General features: G+C 39.8%; 1 protein-coding gene across 1 annotated transcript in view; it reads right to left on the minus strand.

Annotated features, from left to right (window-relative positions):
- ttn.2 (titin, tandem duplicate 2) overlaps positions 1 to 19,613 on the minus strand; it is a 162,185-nt gene that overhangs the window by 7,718 nt on the left and 134,854 nt on the right. Inside the window, exons 205-234 of the mRNA XM_077215908.1 lie at positions 19,299 to 19,595; positions 18,608 to 19,195; positions 18,207 to 18,509; positions 17,461 to 18,045; positions 16,938 to 17,237; positions 16,555 to 16,857; positions 16,130 to 16,435; positions 14,218 to 15,984; positions 13,791 to 14,084; positions 12,839 to 13,117; positions 10,899 to 11,198; positions 8,741 to 10,807; positions 8,330 to 8,632; positions 7,934 to 8,239; positions 7,537 to 7,827; positions 7,157 to 7,456; positions 6,741 to 7,046; positions 6,351 to 6,653; positions 5,945 to 6,226; positions 5,235 to 5,828; positions 4,828 to 5,118; positions 4,439 to 4,738; positions 4,043 to 4,345; positions 3,642 to 3,944; positions 2,922 to 3,506; positions 2,512 to 2,817; positions 2,112 to 2,411; positions 1,451 to 2,026; positions 988 to 1,293; positions 28 to 621 (exon numbers count right to left, since the gene is read on the minus strand). Of these exons, the coding sequence (XP_077072023.1) occupies positions 28 to 621; positions 988 to 1,293; positions 1,451 to 2,026; positions 2,112 to 2,411; positions 2,512 to 2,817; positions 2,922 to 3,506; positions 3,642 to 3,944; positions 4,043 to 4,345; positions 4,439 to 4,738; positions 4,828 to 5,118; positions 5,235 to 5,828; positions 5,945 to 6,226; positions 6,351 to 6,653; positions 6,741 to 7,046; positions 7,157 to 7,456; positions 7,537 to 7,827; positions 7,934 to 8,239; positions 8,330 to 8,632; positions 8,741 to 10,807; positions 10,899 to 11,198; positions 12,839 to 13,117; positions 13,791 to 14,084; positions 14,218 to 15,984; positions 16,130 to 16,435; positions 16,555 to 16,857; positions 16,938 to 17,237; positions 17,461 to 18,045; positions 18,207 to 18,509; positions 18,608 to 19,195; positions 19,299 to 19,595 (13,938 nt within the window). The remainder of the gene's footprint in view (positions 1 to 27; positions 622 to 987; positions 1,294 to 1,450; positions 2,027 to 2,111; positions 2,412 to 2,511; positions 2,818 to 2,921; positions 3,507 to 3,641; positions 3,945 to 4,042; positions 4,346 to 4,438; positions 4,739 to 4,827; positions 5,119 to 5,234; positions 5,829 to 5,944; positions 6,227 to 6,350; positions 6,654 to 6,740; positions 7,047 to 7,156; positions 7,457 to 7,536; positions 7,828 to 7,933; positions 8,240 to 8,329; positions 8,633 to 8,740; positions 10,808 to 10,898; positions 11,199 to 12,838; positions 13,118 to 13,790; positions 14,085 to 14,217; positions 15,985 to 16,129; positions 16,436 to 16,554; positions 16,858 to 16,937; positions 17,238 to 17,460; positions 18,046 to 18,206; positions 18,510 to 18,607; positions 19,196 to 19,298; positions 19,596 to 19,613) is intronic.

A 19,613-nucleotide genomic window follows, 5' to 3' on the forward strand; every position in this document is an offset into this window, starting at 1 on the left:
AAAAAACAAACCACAAGAAATACTTACCCTCAACCTCTAGGTTCATACTTGTGGAGATTGATCCAAGCTGGTTAGTAGCTCTAATTTGGTAAACAGCTGCATCATTCTCATCAGCATTGCTGATAACAAGTTGGAAGTAACCCCCCTTGAATTCTTGGACCTTTATTTTCTCTCCATCAGGGAAAATTTCTTTGCCGTTCTTGTACCATTTAACCACTGGCTTGGGATGTCCAATAACCTTTGTGACAAATGTGGCATTTGCCCTGTATTTGACACACATGTCCCTCAATTCTTCCTTGAAGAATGGGGCACGGAGAGCTGTATCTGATTTTGGAATGACTGGTTCTGAAATCTCACTCCAGTCACTCTCTCCACCAATATTTTCACATTTGACACGGAATTCATATTCGAAACCTTCAAGAAGGCCTTTAACAGTGTAAGATGTCTCGTGGATTTCTTCTGAAGTAACTGTAATCCATTTGTTCTGTTTCTTCTCTCTTTTTTCAAGGTAATAGTTCTTAATTTTGGCACCCCCATCACTGGCTGGTGCTTTCCAAGAAACAACACATGAATCCTTTGTTACAGAAGAAACAAATGGCTGTTGTGGGACTCCAGGTTTCTCTGTTGAAAAAAAATAAAGAGGATTAAATTTAGGGGTTGCACGATCCGCTTTTTTTGCCTCCGATACCGATTCCGATACCTGGGACTCAGGATCCTGCAAATATTGGTAGTATCGGAGCAATACCGATACTGAGTATCGGATCGGCGCACCCCTAATTAAATTTAATGGATTTGACAATCTATCCTTTTGTTTCAAGCTAATTTATTGTTAAATTTCTAATTAAAAAATATATATTTTTATATATATATATATATATATATATATATATATACAGTATATAAATATATATATATATATATATATATATATATAAATATAAATATAATATATATATATATATATATATATATATATATTAAACTTACCGAATGGACTCTTGATAATCACAACAGATGGTATCTCAAGAGGTTCACTGATTCCATACTGATTCTGTGCAGAAACCCGGAAGTAATATCCCGCACTCTCAATGAGGTTTGGAACACGACATGTGGTTCCTGGGATAGCTGAAGACACAAGATGCCATTGCTCGCCCTCTTTTGCTTCATGTTTCTCTACAATGTAATTTGTGATCATTGATCCACCATCATCCTTAGGTTGTTTCCAGCTAATGATCACAGCACTCTTCAAGAGAGCATCAACAACGATTGGTCCTTCAGGCATGAGAGGTTTATCTGAAAAGTCAGGGAGAGTATTTTTTACATTTCCAAATATATTTCATGTTTTACATTTGCAAATATATTTCATGTTTTACATTTGCAAATATATTTCATGCAAACAAGTCTATTGGCATTTCTGTGTTTATCTGTTTAAAAATGGACCTTAATTTACCTTGGATTTCAACACGGAGGGTAGTGTCCACTGTGCCAAATTTGTTGCTCATTTGTACCTTATATCTTCCAGCATTGGTCTTACGCTGGACATTTCTGATTACTAAGTGAGTGTAACTTTCTGTGTTTTCAATTATTACATTCTCAGATGGATTGAGAGGCTTCTTGCCATAGAACCACATTATTTGTGGAATAGGGCGACCAATGTAGACGACATGGAGACGTAGGCTTGTTCCACAACCAGCATAGTATTTCTCCTTCAATGGGAATCCAGGATGGAATTGCGGGGCAGCCTGCAATAGGAGCTTGCCACTGGTCTCAGTTTCACCTGCCTCATTGACAGCTCTGCATGTGTACATGCCCTCATCTTCTTGTTCATCTGTTGACACTGTTATAGAGTGGTTTCGGCCATCAGAGCTCATCTTGTATTTTCGGCTCTGGATCAACTCCTTTCCATATCTATACCACTTAATTTCAGGAAGAGGTCTTCCAATAATTTGGCATGTCATTGTTCCAGATTCTCCTAGTTTAGTGGTAGTATCTTTAATTTCCTCTTTCAGGCATGGAGCCTCTCCAACTAGAGGATCATTGAATATGTTAGTCACGTTGCATACTTCGTTAATGTATTTTTCAGAAAAATAAATAAAATGTCATTAACTTACCACTCAGTTTTGTTTTAATGCCCATTGCTGTTCTTCTTGGTCTACTCAGTCCAGTTTCATTTTCAGCAAACACTCTGAATTCATACTCTGTTGCTTCCATGAGTCCACCCATGGTAAACTGTCTGTCCTTGGAACGCTCTTTGTTGCATTTCTTCCAGGCACTTTCCCCTGCTTGCCTGTATTCAATCCAGTACCCAAGGATTTCTTTTCCACCATCGGATTCAGGACGCAACCAGTGAATGGTAATGCAGTCCTTGGCTATAGAGATGATGTCAATCTCACCGGGTTGGCCTGGTTTATCTGTTGAACACAAAGAATGGTTTAGGGATGTAAAAATACTTTAGTTTCTATTTAGGAAAATTATTAACTTCTTTGGAAGGGAGAAGGGAGGGTTACGTACCAAATGGATCTTTGCATACAACTGACTCAGATACCGGTCCAGGCTCACTTTGACCAATATCATTTTGAGCAATCACACGGAACTGGTACTCTGCATCAGGGATGAGACCAGTAAGAGTATACATTGTTGTTGTGATATGCGTCTTGTTATGACGCACCCACTTCTCAGTAGAAATCTCTCTTCTCTCAACATAGTATCCAGTGACACGAGATCCACCATCATCCTTGGGTCTTGACCAGGACAGGCCAATTGTGGTCTTTGTAACATCCATGATTTCTGGAGGGAAACTAGGAGGTTCTGGTGGACCTTTATGCAAAACGAATAAAACAATATATAATAATTAGTGTGATTTTCAATCATTTAAATGTGGTTATTAAGAAAATTAAAAATCAATAAATAAAAATGCTTACAAAGAGGTGTCTTTGGTGTAACAGATTCATCAGATTTGAGGGATTTGCTAATACCAAACTGGTTCTCTGCAGTAACCTTGAAGTGATATTCAACATTTTCCTTCAGTCCCTTGACCACAAGTGATGTATCAACCACACGTGAGTCCACAGTGTACCAAGCTGCTTTAGGCACCTCTCGCCTCTCCACAATGTAACCAAAGATATCAGAGCCACCGTCATCGGAGGGCGGTCTCCAGCTCACTCTGACTGAACGTGCCTGAATATCATCAAATTCAAGAGGACCCTCGGGTGGATCTGGCCGTCCAATTACTTTAACCTTAATATAGACAGCCTTCTTTCCACATTTGTTTTCCAACACAAGGTCATAGGTACCCGTGTCATCCCTGTGGGCCTCCTTAATCACAAGCTCAGTACGTTCTTCACTGGTTGCAATCATAGCTCTGTGAGAAATGTCACGACCTTCCTTTGTCCACTTGCATGTTGGGAAGGGTTTACCCTTGATGGGCATAGATAATCTAATGACACCTCCTTGTCTGACAACATAGCCTTCCTGGTAGATTTTATCCAACTCATAATCAGGATATTCTGAAAAGAAAATACAGTTCTTACATTACAAAAATACACTGCCATATACATGTATGACAGAATAATACAGTTTGTATGTGTACATATGTTTATAATAACATATTCTTATTCCCATTGTTAGGTATTTCCTCTTACCAAGCATTTCTGTAACTTTGACCACTCCTGAAATCTCAGCTGGTTCTCCAGCTCCACCAGCATTACATGCCAACACACGGAACTTGTATTCAGCTCCCTGGGGCATATGTGTCAAGGTGTATTCACAAATCTTTGTTGGTGTTGTGTTGCATTTTGTCCATTCAACCTGGTCAACCTTCTGCATCTCAATCAGATAGCCAGTTATAGCAGCACCTCCCTCTTCCTCTGGAGAAGACCAGGCAAGCGAAACTGATGTTCTTGTGGTATCTGTGACTCTTGGGTTCAGTGGAATACCAGGAGGCTCTGTTTAAGAGGAAAGTTGAAAACATTGGTCATGTTTGGTCTACTGACAATTGATTTACTTAAATTTTTACAAGCTTGTGTTGTTTCTTTGTACATACCGATAGGATCCATTGCAATAGTTGGTTTAGAGTTTGCACTTGGTTTTCCGGTTCCTCTAGAGTTGATAGCTGTCACTCTATACTCATATTCAAGGCCCTCAATAAGTCCTGTGGTTCTGTATCTTGTCATGGTAACTGGATTCTTATTGATGCGAAGCCATCTGTCGGACGCAGCCTCTTTGCGCTCAATAATGTAGCCAGCAATAGTAGAACCACCATTATCCTCAGGTGGTGTCCAAGTAAGGGTCATGCCATCATGAGACACATCAAGTATTTCAGGTGTGCTTGGTGCTCCAGGTACAGCTAGAAAAAAAGGATATGATACTAATTTAATACTTTCATTTTTAAATAACGTAAATATATATAGAAAACACCTGAAGTAGGAAAAAAACATACTTTTGACACTCTTGCACTCAACAACTTCAGATTGCAAGAACCCGCCAATACCAAAACGATTTGTTGCAGCCACACGGAATACATATTCAGTGCCTTCCACAAGTCTTGTAAACTTGAACGTGGGTCTTGTGACAGATTCAGACACAGGCATCCATCCAGGTTGATGTGCATCACGCTGCTCAACAACATAGCCACTGACATTTGCACCTCCATCTTTCTGTGGTGGTTCCCAGCTGCAGGTGACAGACGTGGCATCAACCTCATCAATTTTCATGGGCCCAACAGGTACTCCAGGTTTATCTAGGAAATAAATAAATTTGGTCAAATTCAAAAAATACTTCAAATGTAGCTGTATACCTGTAAGGAAAAGTAAAATGTAAAATTCTCACCAAGAATGATAACTTTGATGACCTCAGTTGCTGTTCCAGTGATGTTTTTCACTTCAAGAGAATAGTCACCAGTATCATCAATTGTGGTTTCACGGACTGTCAATTTGGTAAATTTAGCAGTTGTCTCAATCTTGATGCGGTCAAGCTTGTCCTTCATCTTGACTCCACCAAAGAACCATGAACAGACTGGTATGGGTCGGCCTTTAATGGGAATGTTGAGCACAATTGGCTTACCAGCTGGCACATTGACAATCTTTTCTGGGATGCCAGTCAAGTCAATTTTTGGCATGACTATAATGAAAATATAAATAACAATAATTAACCTTTCAAACAGACAATAAATAATATGAAAATCATTTTTTGACGTTTTTCCTCATTTCATTTAGCAGTTTTTAATTATATCTTACCTCTCTGTTCTTTTATTGTTACAGGTGTCATGAGATCTCTGGGCTCACTGACACCTCTGCTATTTTTAGCTCTGATTCTGAAGAGATATTGCTCATTTTCATTCAGTGAGACAATTGTGTGCTGCAGCACAGATGATTTCACATTAGCAACATTCATCCAGCGGTCACTTCCAGTTTTGCACGCTTCGATGACATAGCCAGAAAGTCTGTTGCCACCATCGTGAAGGGGTTTTTCCCATCCAAGTATGACAGTAGACTTTGTGGTATCAATGACATACAGATCTTGAGGAATAGATGGAACTTCACAAACCAGTACCGCATCTGTAATTTCACAAGGTTCTCCAATACCATATATGTTCTCAGGCAATACTCTAAAGAAGTATTGAGTTCCTTCTTCCAGCCCAGTGATTCTGTATAATGTCTTCTTGCATTCTGTTGTCACAGTTTTGTAAGATTTCATTGAAGCTTCACGCTTCTCAATTATGTAGTTGTTGATGGGAGCACCTCCATCAACAGTAGGCACATCCCATGTGATTACAACAGACTCTTTTGTGTAATCTTTAACCTTTACTGCAGCACATGGTCCAGGAGTATCTACAAGACAAATTTTAAACGGTTTTAAGCGTTGGTTGCTCAAGTTACAAACGACTTACCGTATTTAATAGAAGTGAATGCACAGTATTCATTATTAATTGCATACATTTACTTACCATAAATCTTGACAATAATGGTAACTATTTTCTTGCCAGATGGATTCTCTGCCTCTATTGTGTATTTTCCAGCATCATAACGATGTACCTTCTCCACTATTAAAGTTGTAGTGTTTTCTGTAGTATCTATGAATCCACGGGATTGTAGGTCAATTCCAGGCTTTCTCCAGGTAACAACTGGTGCGGGTCTTCCATTTGTAGTTACATGAAGACGTAAAGTGTTGCCAGCTCTGATGCAAACGGTTTTCTTCAGTTCATCAGGTAGTTCAATATCAGGAATTTCTGAGAAGATAGCAATAACAGATTTTATGCAGTAATTCCACATAAAAAAATAGGCCTTTAGGAGCAGAAATGAGTTTGACCATCTTTGCACATCACTGTTGACCATTATTAAAAAAAAACTTACCAATTCTTTCTGAAGGTGCAGCCTCAATACTGCCTTCACTGAATTCTCCAGTACCCATATCATTGACTGCAGCCACTCTGAAGCTGTACCTTTTGTTACTTGCCAGACCAGTTACTGTGTACTCGGTACTGCTCAAGGTCTTCTGGGTAGCTCTATACCATTGCTCTGTTCCCTCCTCCAGAATTTCAACAATATAGCCCGTGACAACAGATCCGCCATCATACATCGGTCGTGTCCATGTCATACTAATACTGTGCTTTGTGGTGTCTGTAATACGGGGAACTGATGGTGGAGCTGGGGTATCTGTAAAATGACAGGGCAGTTTAGGCATGTTACTATATTCTATGCAGTTAATAGTTTTTTTTGGCCATGAGGGTCAGTGTTACTCACATGTTGGGTCTCTACAGTGAGCATACTGAGATGCATCACTTGGAATGCTGGTGCCAGCGGCATTGACGGCTGCAACACGGAATTGATAATCGCTACCCTCAAGGAGACCAGTGATCTTGAGGCGTGTATCATAAATGGTGTAGGTTTTGTTCACTCTTGTCCATCTGACACTGCTCGTCTCACGTTTATCTACAAGGTAGTTTTTGATTTCACTTCCACCATCACTTTCTGGTTTAAGCCACTCAATAATGACATGTTCTTTTCCAACAGCAGTAATCTCTGGTGCTCCAGGAGGTGTTGGAACAGCTATAATGTGAATTACAAACTAATGTTAATATTTTATCCTTGGTCCTCCTGTAGGTAAACCTAAATTATTAATGGGAACACTAATACATAATATTTGTAATTAAACTTACTGTATGCATTTCTTGCAATAACTGGTTCAGACTCTAGGGGCACACCGGGCCCGTACTTATTTACACCTCTGACACGGAAAATGTACTCATTGTTCTTGATCAGTTTTGTGCTGACACAAGACAGAGTCTTGCATTCATTTTCCATCATGACCCAGTTGAGTCTGCTCGTCTCACGTCTTTCAATAATATAATGAGTGACATGATCTCCACCATCCTCGAAAGGGATCTTCCAGGAAACTGAACATTTCTCCTCTGTGACCCTGCTGATTGTTATTGTTCCCTCAGGTGGACCAGGTGTATCTTAAATATAAAAGATTTTCTCATTAAATATACAGCCAATAAATGGTATTTTTGAAACACGTGATTTATTATGTTCTTACCAAGTACTTTAACATTGACAGCAGCTGTTTTGATTCCACTTGCATTCTTCACAGTAAGGATGTATCTTCCAGTATCATTTCTATCACATGACTTAATGATTGCCATCGCTCTTGTACTTGTGTACGTCAGTGAGTATTTCTCTCCAAGATCCAGCTCCTTATCACCCTTGGCCCAAAAAACCTTAGGCTCTGGTTTTCCACCAACAGCAGCATCAAGAACAAGGTCTGATCCTGCTCTAATAGTGATTGTCTCACCCACAAGTTTACTGTCCAGCTCAGCCTTTGGTGGTGCTGAAATAAATAAATAACATATTAATACATATTAAAAACAGTATACAGTATATGTGTGTTTCTACACATACTGTAAGCATGCATCCAATTAAGGAAACCATCTTACTATATTCATCTTTGCATGTAAGAAATCCTGTCGATTCAGATGGCATACTGTGGACTCCAGCACCATTTCTGGCAATAACACGGAATTCATACTCCTCTCCCTCATGGAGTGATGTAATAGTGAAGAAGTTTTCTGTGATTGTAGTGTAGTTGCACTTTAACCAACGAGCTTCTTCATCATCACTGGATGCCCTGCGTTCAACAACATATCCAACAATCTTGCTGCCACCGTCATTGAATGGTATAGACCATTTAATAGACACTGAGGTCTTGGTTACATCATAAACCTCTGGTTTGCCAGGTGGATCTGAAAATGCAGACAAAACAAGTGATGCATATTAAGCCATGAATAAAAACAACACACATAAATGATAGTAGAAAGTAACAAAAAACTTACCAACTGGATTTAGAGCCAGTACTGGCCTTGATGGTTCACTTGCTTTACTCAAACCAGCGATGTTCATTGCATATACTCTGAACTGATACTCAAGGCCCTCAATAAGGCTGGAGACCTTGTAGTGACACTCAAGGCAAGGAATCTTGTTCTCCCTCACCCACAGAATGGTATTACGCTCTTTCTTCTCAATCCAGTATCCAGTTAATTGGCTTCCACCATCATGATATGGCAAGTCCCAGCGGATAGAAATTGCATTAGCAGACACTGAAACTACATCTGGGCGGGTTGGTGGGCTTGGTGAAACTGAAAACAGAAATTTAACTTTTATTAGACAGGAGACAACAAAAATAAATACAGAATTGTTTATGTTTCATTTCATCAATAAAGTTATATACAATAATAAATACTTACTGAATGGATGCTCAGCAACAATAGCTTGAGATTCAATAGACTTGCTAACACCAAACTTGTTCTCAGCACAGACTCTGAAAGTGTACTCCATGTACTTAGTGAGATGAGTTACTTTGATGGTGGTCCGTTTCACACTTGAATTCACAACCTGCCATGTGGTGGAGCCAGACTCGCGTTTCTCAACAATATAATTGGTTATGTCCGTTCCACCATCATCTGTAGGTTCTTCCCAAGTCAATACACATGATTCTGATGATATTCCTGAAACCTTAACAGGTCCAGTTGGTGGGGTCGGTCTACCAAAGACAATGACGGTAACAGTGAATGTCTTTGATCCAGCTGCATTTTCAAGCATGAGATAATACTTTCCACTGTCACCTCTCTTGGCATCCTTAACCAGTAGAGTGGTTCTGCCTTTAGAAATCTTAATTGACACTCTGTCTGTTTCTTTGAGTTTCATTTCTTCAAGTTTCCATGTTACCTTGGGGGCTGGTCTGCCACTGATTGGAATATCAATGGCAAATGAATTTCCAGTTTTGCAAGTGATGAGCTGTTTATCTATGCCACTGAGATCCGCTGTTGGCTCAATACGTGGTTCCTTTATGATGACAGAGGCTAGTGCATCTCGTGGATGACTAATGCCAGCATCATTCTGAGCCTTGACACGAAACTCGTATTCTGTGTTCTCAACCAAGCCTTCAAGGACCATTTTCAAAGATTTAGTTTGACCACCTACAACCCAGTGAACAGAGCCCTTCTTTCTAGTCTCAACAATGTATCCAGTAATGCGGCTTCCACCATCATGCTCAGGCTTCATCCATACTAAGCTGGCTGTTGAGGATGTAGTATCAATGATATCCAGTCGCTTAGGTGGTGCAGGCTCTTCTGTGGCTACAATAGGCTCTGTCATTTCAAATGGCTCACCTTTGCCATATTGATTTTCAGCGATAACTCTGAAGAAGTATGGTACGCCAATATCAAGGTTGGTCACTCTCAGGATTTGACGTGTGCACTTTTCACTGACCTCTTGCCAACTCAATCGACTTGCCTCTCGCTTCTCAACAATGTAATGATGAACCCGTGCACCTCCATCATTGGATGGTGCATCCCACATGAGTGTCAGAGCACCTCTTGTCACATCCTTGAATGAGAGAGGTCCTGCTGGTCCAGGTGTGTCCAACACTTTGACTGTTAATGTAATAGCTTTACGACCACTGTTGTTTTCAAGAGAGAGTGTATACTTTCCAGCATCATACCTCGTGCAATTTTCAATTGTCAAAGTGCTGAATGTGTCTGCGGTATTAATATCCACCATTATGCCAAGATCACCATCTGCCTTTGTCCACGTGGCAAGTGGGGCTGGCTTTCCACGGAAGGGAATATGAAGTGTGACTGTTCCGCCGTTCTTCACAATATGTGTCTGCTTGAAGTTTGCATCTATATCAATTTCTGGTGAAGTCAGTCTATCAACAGTTTGTACTACATTAGGAGTCTCAGAGTATTCTCCCTTGCCAGCACCATTGACTGCACAAACACGGAATTTATACTCTTCACCAGGTTCTAACTCTGTTACTTTGTAATGTGTATGGATGCAAGTCTGATTGTTGACTCTGTGCCATTCCTCAAGGCTTGCCTTGCACATCTCAATAATGTAACCAATGATTTCCATGCCACCGTCAAACACTGGTTTTGTCCATTCCAAAGTAACAGATGTCTTTGTGGAATCAATGACCTTCACTAAAGTTGGTGCACTGGGTGCACTTGTTGGTTCTCTACATTTGAATAATCTGGATGTACCACTTGCAGGTCCAATTCCAGCACCATTTTCAGCCATAACACGGAATTCATATTCATTTCCTTCCGTAAGATTTGTAACTCGGTGCCTTAGTTCAGTTATTGGTCTCTTTGCGGAAACCTTCAACCATCTTAAGCTCTTCTTCTCTCGTCTTTCAAGAATGTATTGCTTAATCTCATTTCCTCCATCATGTCTTGGTCTTGTCCAGCATAGAGTGATACTGTTTCCTGTCACATGAGTGCAGTCAGGTGTTCCGGGAGCATCCGGTACCGCTGTTAGATATCAAAAGGAATGTGTTAAAGTCAAGAATAACCAGTACTAAATTAGAAAATGATTGGATCAAGAACAACTATTTTTACTTACTGTACTGCATTTGAGCAATGATTGGATCAGACACTAGTTGCTTGCCCACACCAAATTTATTGACAGCAGATACACGGAACTGATATTCATTGCCTTTGATTAGTTTTGTGGCATTGAAGGAGCAGGCTTCACACTTAGATGTTACAAGTGCCCATGAAATTCTGGAAGTTTCACGCTTCTCAATCAAATAATTAGTGATAGGTGCACAACCATCATTTTCAGGTGGGCTCCACCAAAGAGTTGCTTTCTCTGCAGATATATTTGTGAAGCGAATAGGGCCTTCAGGTGGTCCAGGGGTATCTGAATAACACAGAGTGGAAATAAGCAATGACTAAATCAACTTTATTAGGGACCGTTCGGTATTTATAGAATGGACCACCGGAGGAAAATAGGGGAGGGTCATGACTTTTTATTCTTTGTTGAGGGGAGGGTCATCCAACTTTTTTTATTCTAGGTGGAGGGTCATCCAACTTTTGTATTCATGAAAACAGCAATATTTCAAAATGGCTTGTTTGGTGCATAATTTTCCATGTAGCTCTCTCAGTCTCAGCCCCCCATCGCTAGCAGATGGGTCTGACCCAACAAAAATCAGACGCGAAAGAAAAAGTCCAGTTTGGCGCTGTTTGACATTGCGCGCGCACGCGCTCAGAAAAAGTGCATCATGTCAGAACAGAACACCAATAAAATGTTTCCCGGCAAAGCTTTAAAGTACGAGCAAATAATGAACTTTTGTGATTGCGAATAAGTGCAGTGTCCTGTGAGTGTAACTCTGCATTAACATGTGTTGTGAATGTACGTTGAGTTATACAGTATTAGGACTTAAGCCTTGTTTATACTTTCGCCTGGCTCCGCAGTGCGAGCCTCCGCTGTCTGCGCGCGCACTTCCCCAAGCGGACGAGGCATTTATAATTGACGCGCTCGCCGTTGTACTTTTCTTTGAAACGACCAGGAGGCGACTCGGAGTAATTGCCCTCTAAACCACCATAAATCAGCGGTGAGAAGAAGTAAGGTACACAGGTAAATGTTTATTTTAGTACACTTCACCAAAACCTCACTACAAAAGTATCATGTAAAGCAGTAAACCTTGAGATTATTACTTGTTACATTAGAACAAAATAAATAAATTTGAGAACATAGCCTATACGACTAAATTAACGAAAACGTATTTTCTAATTTCACTAAACATTTTCATTTAGTTTCGATAATTTTTTTTATAAAACATTGACCATAGTTAAAAGGGCTTATGTCTGCTATTGTAGGCTCATTTTGTAAATTTAAGCAACTATTAGACGCACAAACTGGGTGCCGGTGTGACGAGACGTATATGCTCGGCCGGATTCGACTCGGAAGTCGTGCATCTTCGGATGCGGAGACGAGCGCACAGTCACAAAATCTGCCGTGGCAACAGGCAAAATGGGGCTTGCGCACCTTCACGCTCACGCGGACGCGGCGAGTTTCTTCAAAAGCAGATCGTGGAGGCATTAAATCATCCACGATCAAAAATCATGATATCGCATAAGCTCAAGTATGAAACGACTGTTATCATGTCTGAAAACAAACACAAGTAACAAGGTTTACAAAACTGTATCGCACACGTGTTACAGTGGTGCATTTATTCATCCCACAGACCAGTCTTTTCATAGATAGGATATATGTCGCACTGTACAGGACCCTTTTTAATGAACGTTTGGTGTAGGTCTACTAGGCATAGAGATATCTGAACATCTTTGCCAAGCGCAAACCATATAGAAGTAATCAATAAATTATCGGGGAGTGCCTTTTTTCACAATTATTTTGGAGGGTCATAGAAAAATGTATTGCTGGCGAAGGGAGGGTCAAGTCTATTTTGACTATAGATCTCAAAACTCCTCGGGTAGCCCCTTAAATAAAAAATGAACAGTCCCTTAAAACTATCAATCAAAATTGATTTTAGATTATACCTTGTACTCTGACAAGAACATCCACTTTTGTTGTGCCTGAACTGTTCTTGGCCTCAACTGTGTAGATACCACGGTCATTGCGGTCAGCATCTCTGATGAACAGTGAGCTTGATCCAATAACAGTTGTGATGTCAACCAGCATTTTGTCTACTTCCTTTCCATCTTTATTCCAGGTGACTTGAGGTACAGGACGTCCACTTATACTGCAGCTGAGTTTAATGTTTTCTCCTGCCTTGATGGTGAGGGTCTTCTCAGCTTTAAACTCAATCTCAGGGATGACTGAAAAAGAAAATGTTTGTTTTTTATGAATATCTCCTAGTTTTTGGCTCGTCTCCTGAGGCCACAAGAGGGTGCAAATCAGCAAAATATGAATGCACTGCATTAAATTGCTTATTCAAAGCAATGAAATAACAAGACTGTCTGTAAAAAAGTGCATAACGTTTAAACTAATGTTTATAAATCAAATATAATTTCGGAAATTGCATAATTATGAACAAAACAGCATCATGTATTTTTGCCTAGTTTAATACAAAGAGCCGAAGCACTGATCAGTATTTCTTTTGAATATTAAAACATGAGATGTAGTGGAATGGGGAGAGGCACAAAGTATTGAGAAATATTTTCTAAAAGTTGATCTTCTTTTAACTCTAGATGGCTTTCTAAACATGCGGTTCTCTAGGTTAACAAAAACTTTAAAACGCAACAACGATTCTAACATCATCATCATCGCATCTCGTGCACCACAGATAAGGCTGTTTTTAAACAGCCTTATCTGTAAACAGCCTTATCTTTAAACAGCCTTATCTATAAACCTAAAATTTGAATATAATGTTTTTTGCATTTGAATGTGGATTTTTAATTTAAATTAGAACAATATTCAAAATTTGAATTTAAAATTTTACAGCCCTAATATAGAACAATTTATATTGATAATGCCTTTGTAATTACATACCACTTTCATCCTTGGTCATGATGTAGCCAGATGACTGAGAGGGTGGACTAACTGTTCCAACAGCATTCCTGGCAATTACCCTAAATTCAAAGCGATCACCAGCAGCTAGGCCTGTTACTGTAAACTGACATTCGCTAATGTCAATGAAATTGCACCTCAACCAACGTGCTCTTCCTTGACGCCTTTCAACACTGTATGCCACAATTCTACTTCCTCCATCACGTTTTGGTGGTTCCCATTGAAGTGTTACAGAGTCTCTTGTAACATCAATGCAGTTAAGATTGTCAGGAGGATCTAAAGAAAAAAAAAAAAATATTTGGGAGAGAAGAAAATAAGGAACTTATGCATTCTGTGAAGTAATTAAAACCATAAGCATTGACAAAAGCTTATCGTGGATGAATGTTACAAAGACAATACTAAGACTTACCAACAGGGGAAATTGCCAGTTTGTGCTTGCTCTGTTCACTGACTGGACTCATGCCGGCATTGTTTTGTGCATAAACTCTGAATGAATACTCCAGACCTTCAATAAGTCCAATTGCTCTGTATTCTCGTCCAGAGATAACATTGGAATTCACTTTCATCCACAATAAGCTGTTCCTATCTTTTTTCTCAAGATGGTATCCAGTGATTGGAGAACCACCATCAAATCCTGGGGCATCCCACTGAACAGTCATGCCATCACTTGTAACATTGAATACTACAGGTTTTCCTGGTGGACCTGGTGGCTTATATTGGTGTTGAGCAACCACATCTGATGAGGTTAGAGGCTCGCTCACTCCATACTTGTTCTCTGCACGTACCCTAAATTGGTATTCAGTACCCTTAAGCAATTTTGTTATCTTGAATGTGTTCCTGACCACACTAGAGCAAACCATCTTCCATGCTGCTTGACATGTCTCTCGCTTTTCTACACTATAGCAGGTGACCTCTCCTCCACCATCTTCCTGGGGTTCATCCCATGAGATAATAATACTCTGGGCTTTAATTTCATCAAAACGGATTGGGCCTACAGGCTGAGATGGTGGCCCAAGTGTAATCACTTTGATGTCAAAGAAGTTCTTGACAAGTTTGTTATCAAGAACCAAGGTGTATTTTCCTGCATTGTCCTTTCTTACATTTCTTACAATGAGACTTGCCTTGTTTTCTGTTTGCCTGAAACGAACTTGTTCGCTTTCCTTGAGTGGAACATCATCTTTCATCCACTGACTAGTTGGTTTAGGTTTACCTTTGTAGGGCAGGTCAATATTTACATTTTGTCCAATGCGAACGCTTAATTCTGCATTAGGATAGTCAATAAGGTTTGCCTCAGGCGGTATAAGGAAGTCCTTTACAGTAATGGGTCCAATTTGAGAGAAGTCACTGCGACCCTTCTCATTTTTGGCAAATACTCTAAAGTAAATTTCTGAAAGCTCTTTAAGGTGCGTTACCTCATAGTGGCAACATCTGCATGTACCACCAATGCTCCAGGCTTCTTCTTCCTTTGTCTTCTTCTCAATAATGTACTCAGAAATGTGGCTGCCACCATCATGATCAGGCTTGGTCCATGCCAAAGATACAGATGTATTAGTTGAGTCTACCAGTACAATATCTTTTACAGCACCAGGCATCTCAGTTGCTCTCACAGGCTGTGCAGTCTCACAAGGATCACCAATGCCATATTCATTTTCAGCAGAAACACGGAAGAAATAGGAGATTTCTTCAGAAAGACCATCAACTTTGTATGTTGTATTGGCACATTCATTTGCCAAAATGGTGAATGCCTTCATTTTAGCATCCTTCTTTTCAACTATGTAATTTGTGATTGAAGAGCCACCATCAATATAAGGTGGTTCCCAGCTCAGTGTGAGTTTACCTCGTGTTACATTCTTCACGATCAACCTATTACAAGCAGAAGGTGTGTCCAATACTTTAACAGACACAGTAATGGTTTTTGGCTCTCCGACCCCATTTTCAATTTGAAGAAGGTATTTGCCAGTATCATCCCTCGTGACTTTTAGAATGATGAGTGTAGTTGAGTATTCAGTGTTTTTGATGACATATCTTGCATCACCACTAATGTTCTTGTCTCCCTTCCTCCATGTTACATTTGGAGCAGGTCTACCCTTAAGAGGGATTACAATCTCCACATCTCTTCCAGCCTTTGCTATGTATTGAGTTGACATTGACATGTCAAGATCCACATCCGCCTCCTCTGTTAAAATGAAAGAAGAACATAATTTGATCAGGTTCACATTATCATAAAAAAATTTGAAGAACATAATTTGATCAGGTTCACAGTATCATAAAATAATTTGAATCAACTTTTTTATTGCTTCAGACAGTTAGAAAGGACAAACCCAGAATATCTTTGGCTTGCACTGGCTGCATCATCTCAATTGAACGTCCAGATCCAACACAATTTACAGCAGAGACACGGAAGAAGTAGTACACTCCAGGCTTCAAGTGGGACACTACAAACTCAGTTGTCCTTACTTCTCCTTTAGAACTTATAGTGACCCATTCTGTCTCGTCAGCCATTCTTTGTTCGACAACGTAGCTTGTGATTTCACTACCACCATCATAGACAGGCTTCACCCATCTAAGGGTAATGGATGTCTTTGTTGAATCAACAACTGTGAGCTTGGTTGGCTCACTTGGTGAATCTAAAATAGCAATTAGTAAATATAACAAATTCTGTTTTAAATATCATTGGATACTTTGCACACAATTAATGCACATTCAAGAAAATAAAACAATACAAATAAACCACAAAAAAGCTTACCAATTGGGTCATAAGCTTTGTAGAAGATGGACACTTCAGAATATGGGCCTGCGCCAGCTTTAGTGATTGCACAGACACGATACTGATATTCATTTCCTTCTGTGAGGTTGCTGACTTTCTGTCTGGTATCACGAATCGTATCTTTAATAACCTTGAACCACTGTAGACTTTTCTTTTCGCACTTCTCCAAGTAGTATCCATCAATGTCACTGCCACCATCCAAACTTGGTCTTTCCCATACCACAGTCATTGTTGATCTTGTAATCATAGTGACTTGTGGTTTAGAAGGCTGACTAGGAGGAACTGTTGGGCAAAATTAATTACATTAGGTCACAAATGTAATGGTAATAATAAAAATATTAGATCATTAAAAATGTTCTTACCAAAGGAATTCTGTGCAATTATTGGTCTAGATTCCAGAGGATCTCCGACTCCATATTTGTTTACACCACGAACACGGAATATGTATTCATTGCCCTTAATTAGCCTTGGGACTGTGATAATGCAGTCTTGTAGTTTTTCAGAGATAATGGACCACAAAATTCTGCTTGTCTCACGTTTCTCCACAATGTAGTGGGTTACCATTGCACCACCTTCGTCAACTGGGGGATCCCACATGATGGTCATAGTATCTGCTGTGATTTTCTTGAACTCTATGTCTCCAGCAGGGGGTCCTGGTTTGTCTGATGAAGGTGAGAACAAAATGTAGCAAACAAAAATTCAAATTAGGGCTATCAAAGCTAATGATTTAAGGCATGCAATTAATTAAATAATTTAATACAGCATTTTTTTCTTGATTCCTTAAAAGTAAAATAACTACATAATAGCATGTAATTTAGAAATAAAATGATTCATGGAAATAGTGTTAGATATAATGCAAGTTATTAAAAGATATTCGCAACATACCTTGGACAAGTACTCTGACAGCAGCATACGCTGAGCCTAAAGAGTTCTTGATCTTAAGTTCATATGTTCCAGTATTCAAACGGGTGGCTTCCTTGACTGAGATGCATGCAGAGTCAGTGGTGTTGGAGATAGAAATCTGACCTCCAGGCTCTAGCTCTTTTCCATCCTTGTACCATTCAATTGTTGGTTGAGGTTTAGCAATAATACCTATTTTAAGCTGAACTGTAGCACCTGCTTTGTATTTTACAACATCAAGATATTCTTGAGGAAGTTCAATCTCAGGGGCACCATAAGTGTCCACGCATTCGACTGGTCCAACAGTTGCTGATGGGTTACTAATGGAGCCAACTGCATTCTTAGCCATGACCCGGAATTCATAAGATTCATTTTGAGTCATGCCTGATATGGTGAACTTTGTGTCAGTAACATTTGTCAAATTAGCTTTTGACCATCTGCCTTTTGAACCATCCTTACTTTCAATCAAATATCCAGTAATTTTACTTCCTCCATCATATGAGGGTTTCTCCCAGGCAAGGCTAATTGAACTCTTTGTGATATCAGTGACTCTAAGGTTGTTTGGAGGTTCTGTGTGGGGGGGGGGGGGGGGGGGGGGGGGCAGGGGGGTGGGGCAGAGAAACAGTGGTAATTAATGTTAATTAGAATTTTCTCAATGGATTAAACTATAATTATTAATACCAATGGTTCAAATATATGGAAAAATTATTTAAAGGGAACTGAATGCTTACCACATGCATCAATTGCAAGCACAGGATCTGAGGGCTTGCTAACTGGACCAATACCAGCAGCATTTTCAGCTGAAACCTTGAACTCATAGATTAGACCAGCGTTCACGTTTGATACTTTGAAGTGTGTAGCACGGATAACAGTTGTGTTAACTTTCTGCCAAAGAATGCTATTTCTGTCTTTCATCTGAAGGTGATATCCAATAACATGGCTTCCACCATCCGAAGATGGCTCCTTCCAGTTAACAGTAATACTTTCCTTTGTTACTGCTGATACCCATGGTTGTGAAGGTGCCACGGGGAGTGCTGAAAAAAAATGTCATAGGTTTTCATAGATGCTTAATTGGGGATGCATTTGTATTTACTAATTTGCTGCATATGATGTAGAGAAGAATTTTACTTACTGTATGGAAGACTGACTGTAACAGTCTGTGAATCAATGTGCTCACTGATGCCGAAGCGATTCTCAGCCTTGATTCTAAACTGGTACTCAATTCCAGTAATCAGCTTCATGATCTTGATTGTGCACCTTGCAACAGCAGATGAGATTTCTATCCAGTTTGCAGTAGTCGTTTCACGTTTGAGAATGATGTAGTTGGTGATTGGGCTACCACCATCATATGCGGGAGGCAACCACTTAAGATTGACACTGTCCTCTGTGACATCATACATTTCAACAGGGCCAACTGGAGGACTTGGTCTGTCAAGGACAACAATATTCACAAAAGACTTTGTGGTCCCACTGGAGTTGGAGGCTGTGATATCATATCTGCCTGTGTCCGAAGCAACACTCTCACGCAAAGAAATGATAAGGGAGTCAGTTGTCACGTCAGAGTTGAATCTTATGGTTGACTTTAGAACCTGTCCATCCTTAGAGAGAATTACTTTTGGTAACGGTTTACCACTGAGGGGGATCTCAATCTTCAGATTTGAACCTGCTTTAACATAAGCAGTGTTATGTTGGAAGTCCTTCATGTTAATTTCAGGCGCCTCTGTTGATTAAAGAAAGCAGCAAGATTATATATAATTTATCATCATAAAATAAAACATTATGCAAGTGTAAAAATGAAACATTGTTAATAATAAATAACTTACCCAGCTGGTCTTTTACAAACACAGGTAAAACCATGTCTTTGGGGTCGCTAAGTCCTGCATGGTTTTCAGCCCGTACTCGGAAGTAGTATTCAGCATTCTCTCTCAATCCATAGACAACAAAGTGAGTCGATTTGGTGGAACCACACTTTATCCACTTTTGTTGTCCTTTTTCAAGAGCCTCAACCAGGTAATTTGTAATTCTGCTACCTCCATCGTGTTCTGGTTTAAGCCATGCTAGTGAGACACTGTCTTTTGTGACATCAGTGACTCCAAGCTTGGGCAGTGGACTTGGTTTTTCTAAAAATTAAACATAAT

The sequence above is a fragment of the Siphateles boraxobius genome, unplaced genomic scaffold, assembly GCF_051911475.1.
Source record: "Siphateles boraxobius isolate OS27281-9 unplaced genomic scaffold, OSU_SipBor_1 7, whole genome shotgun sequence".
Lineage (NCBI taxonomy): Eukaryota > Metazoa > Chordata > Actinopteri > Cypriniformes > Leuciscidae > Siphateles > Siphateles boraxobius.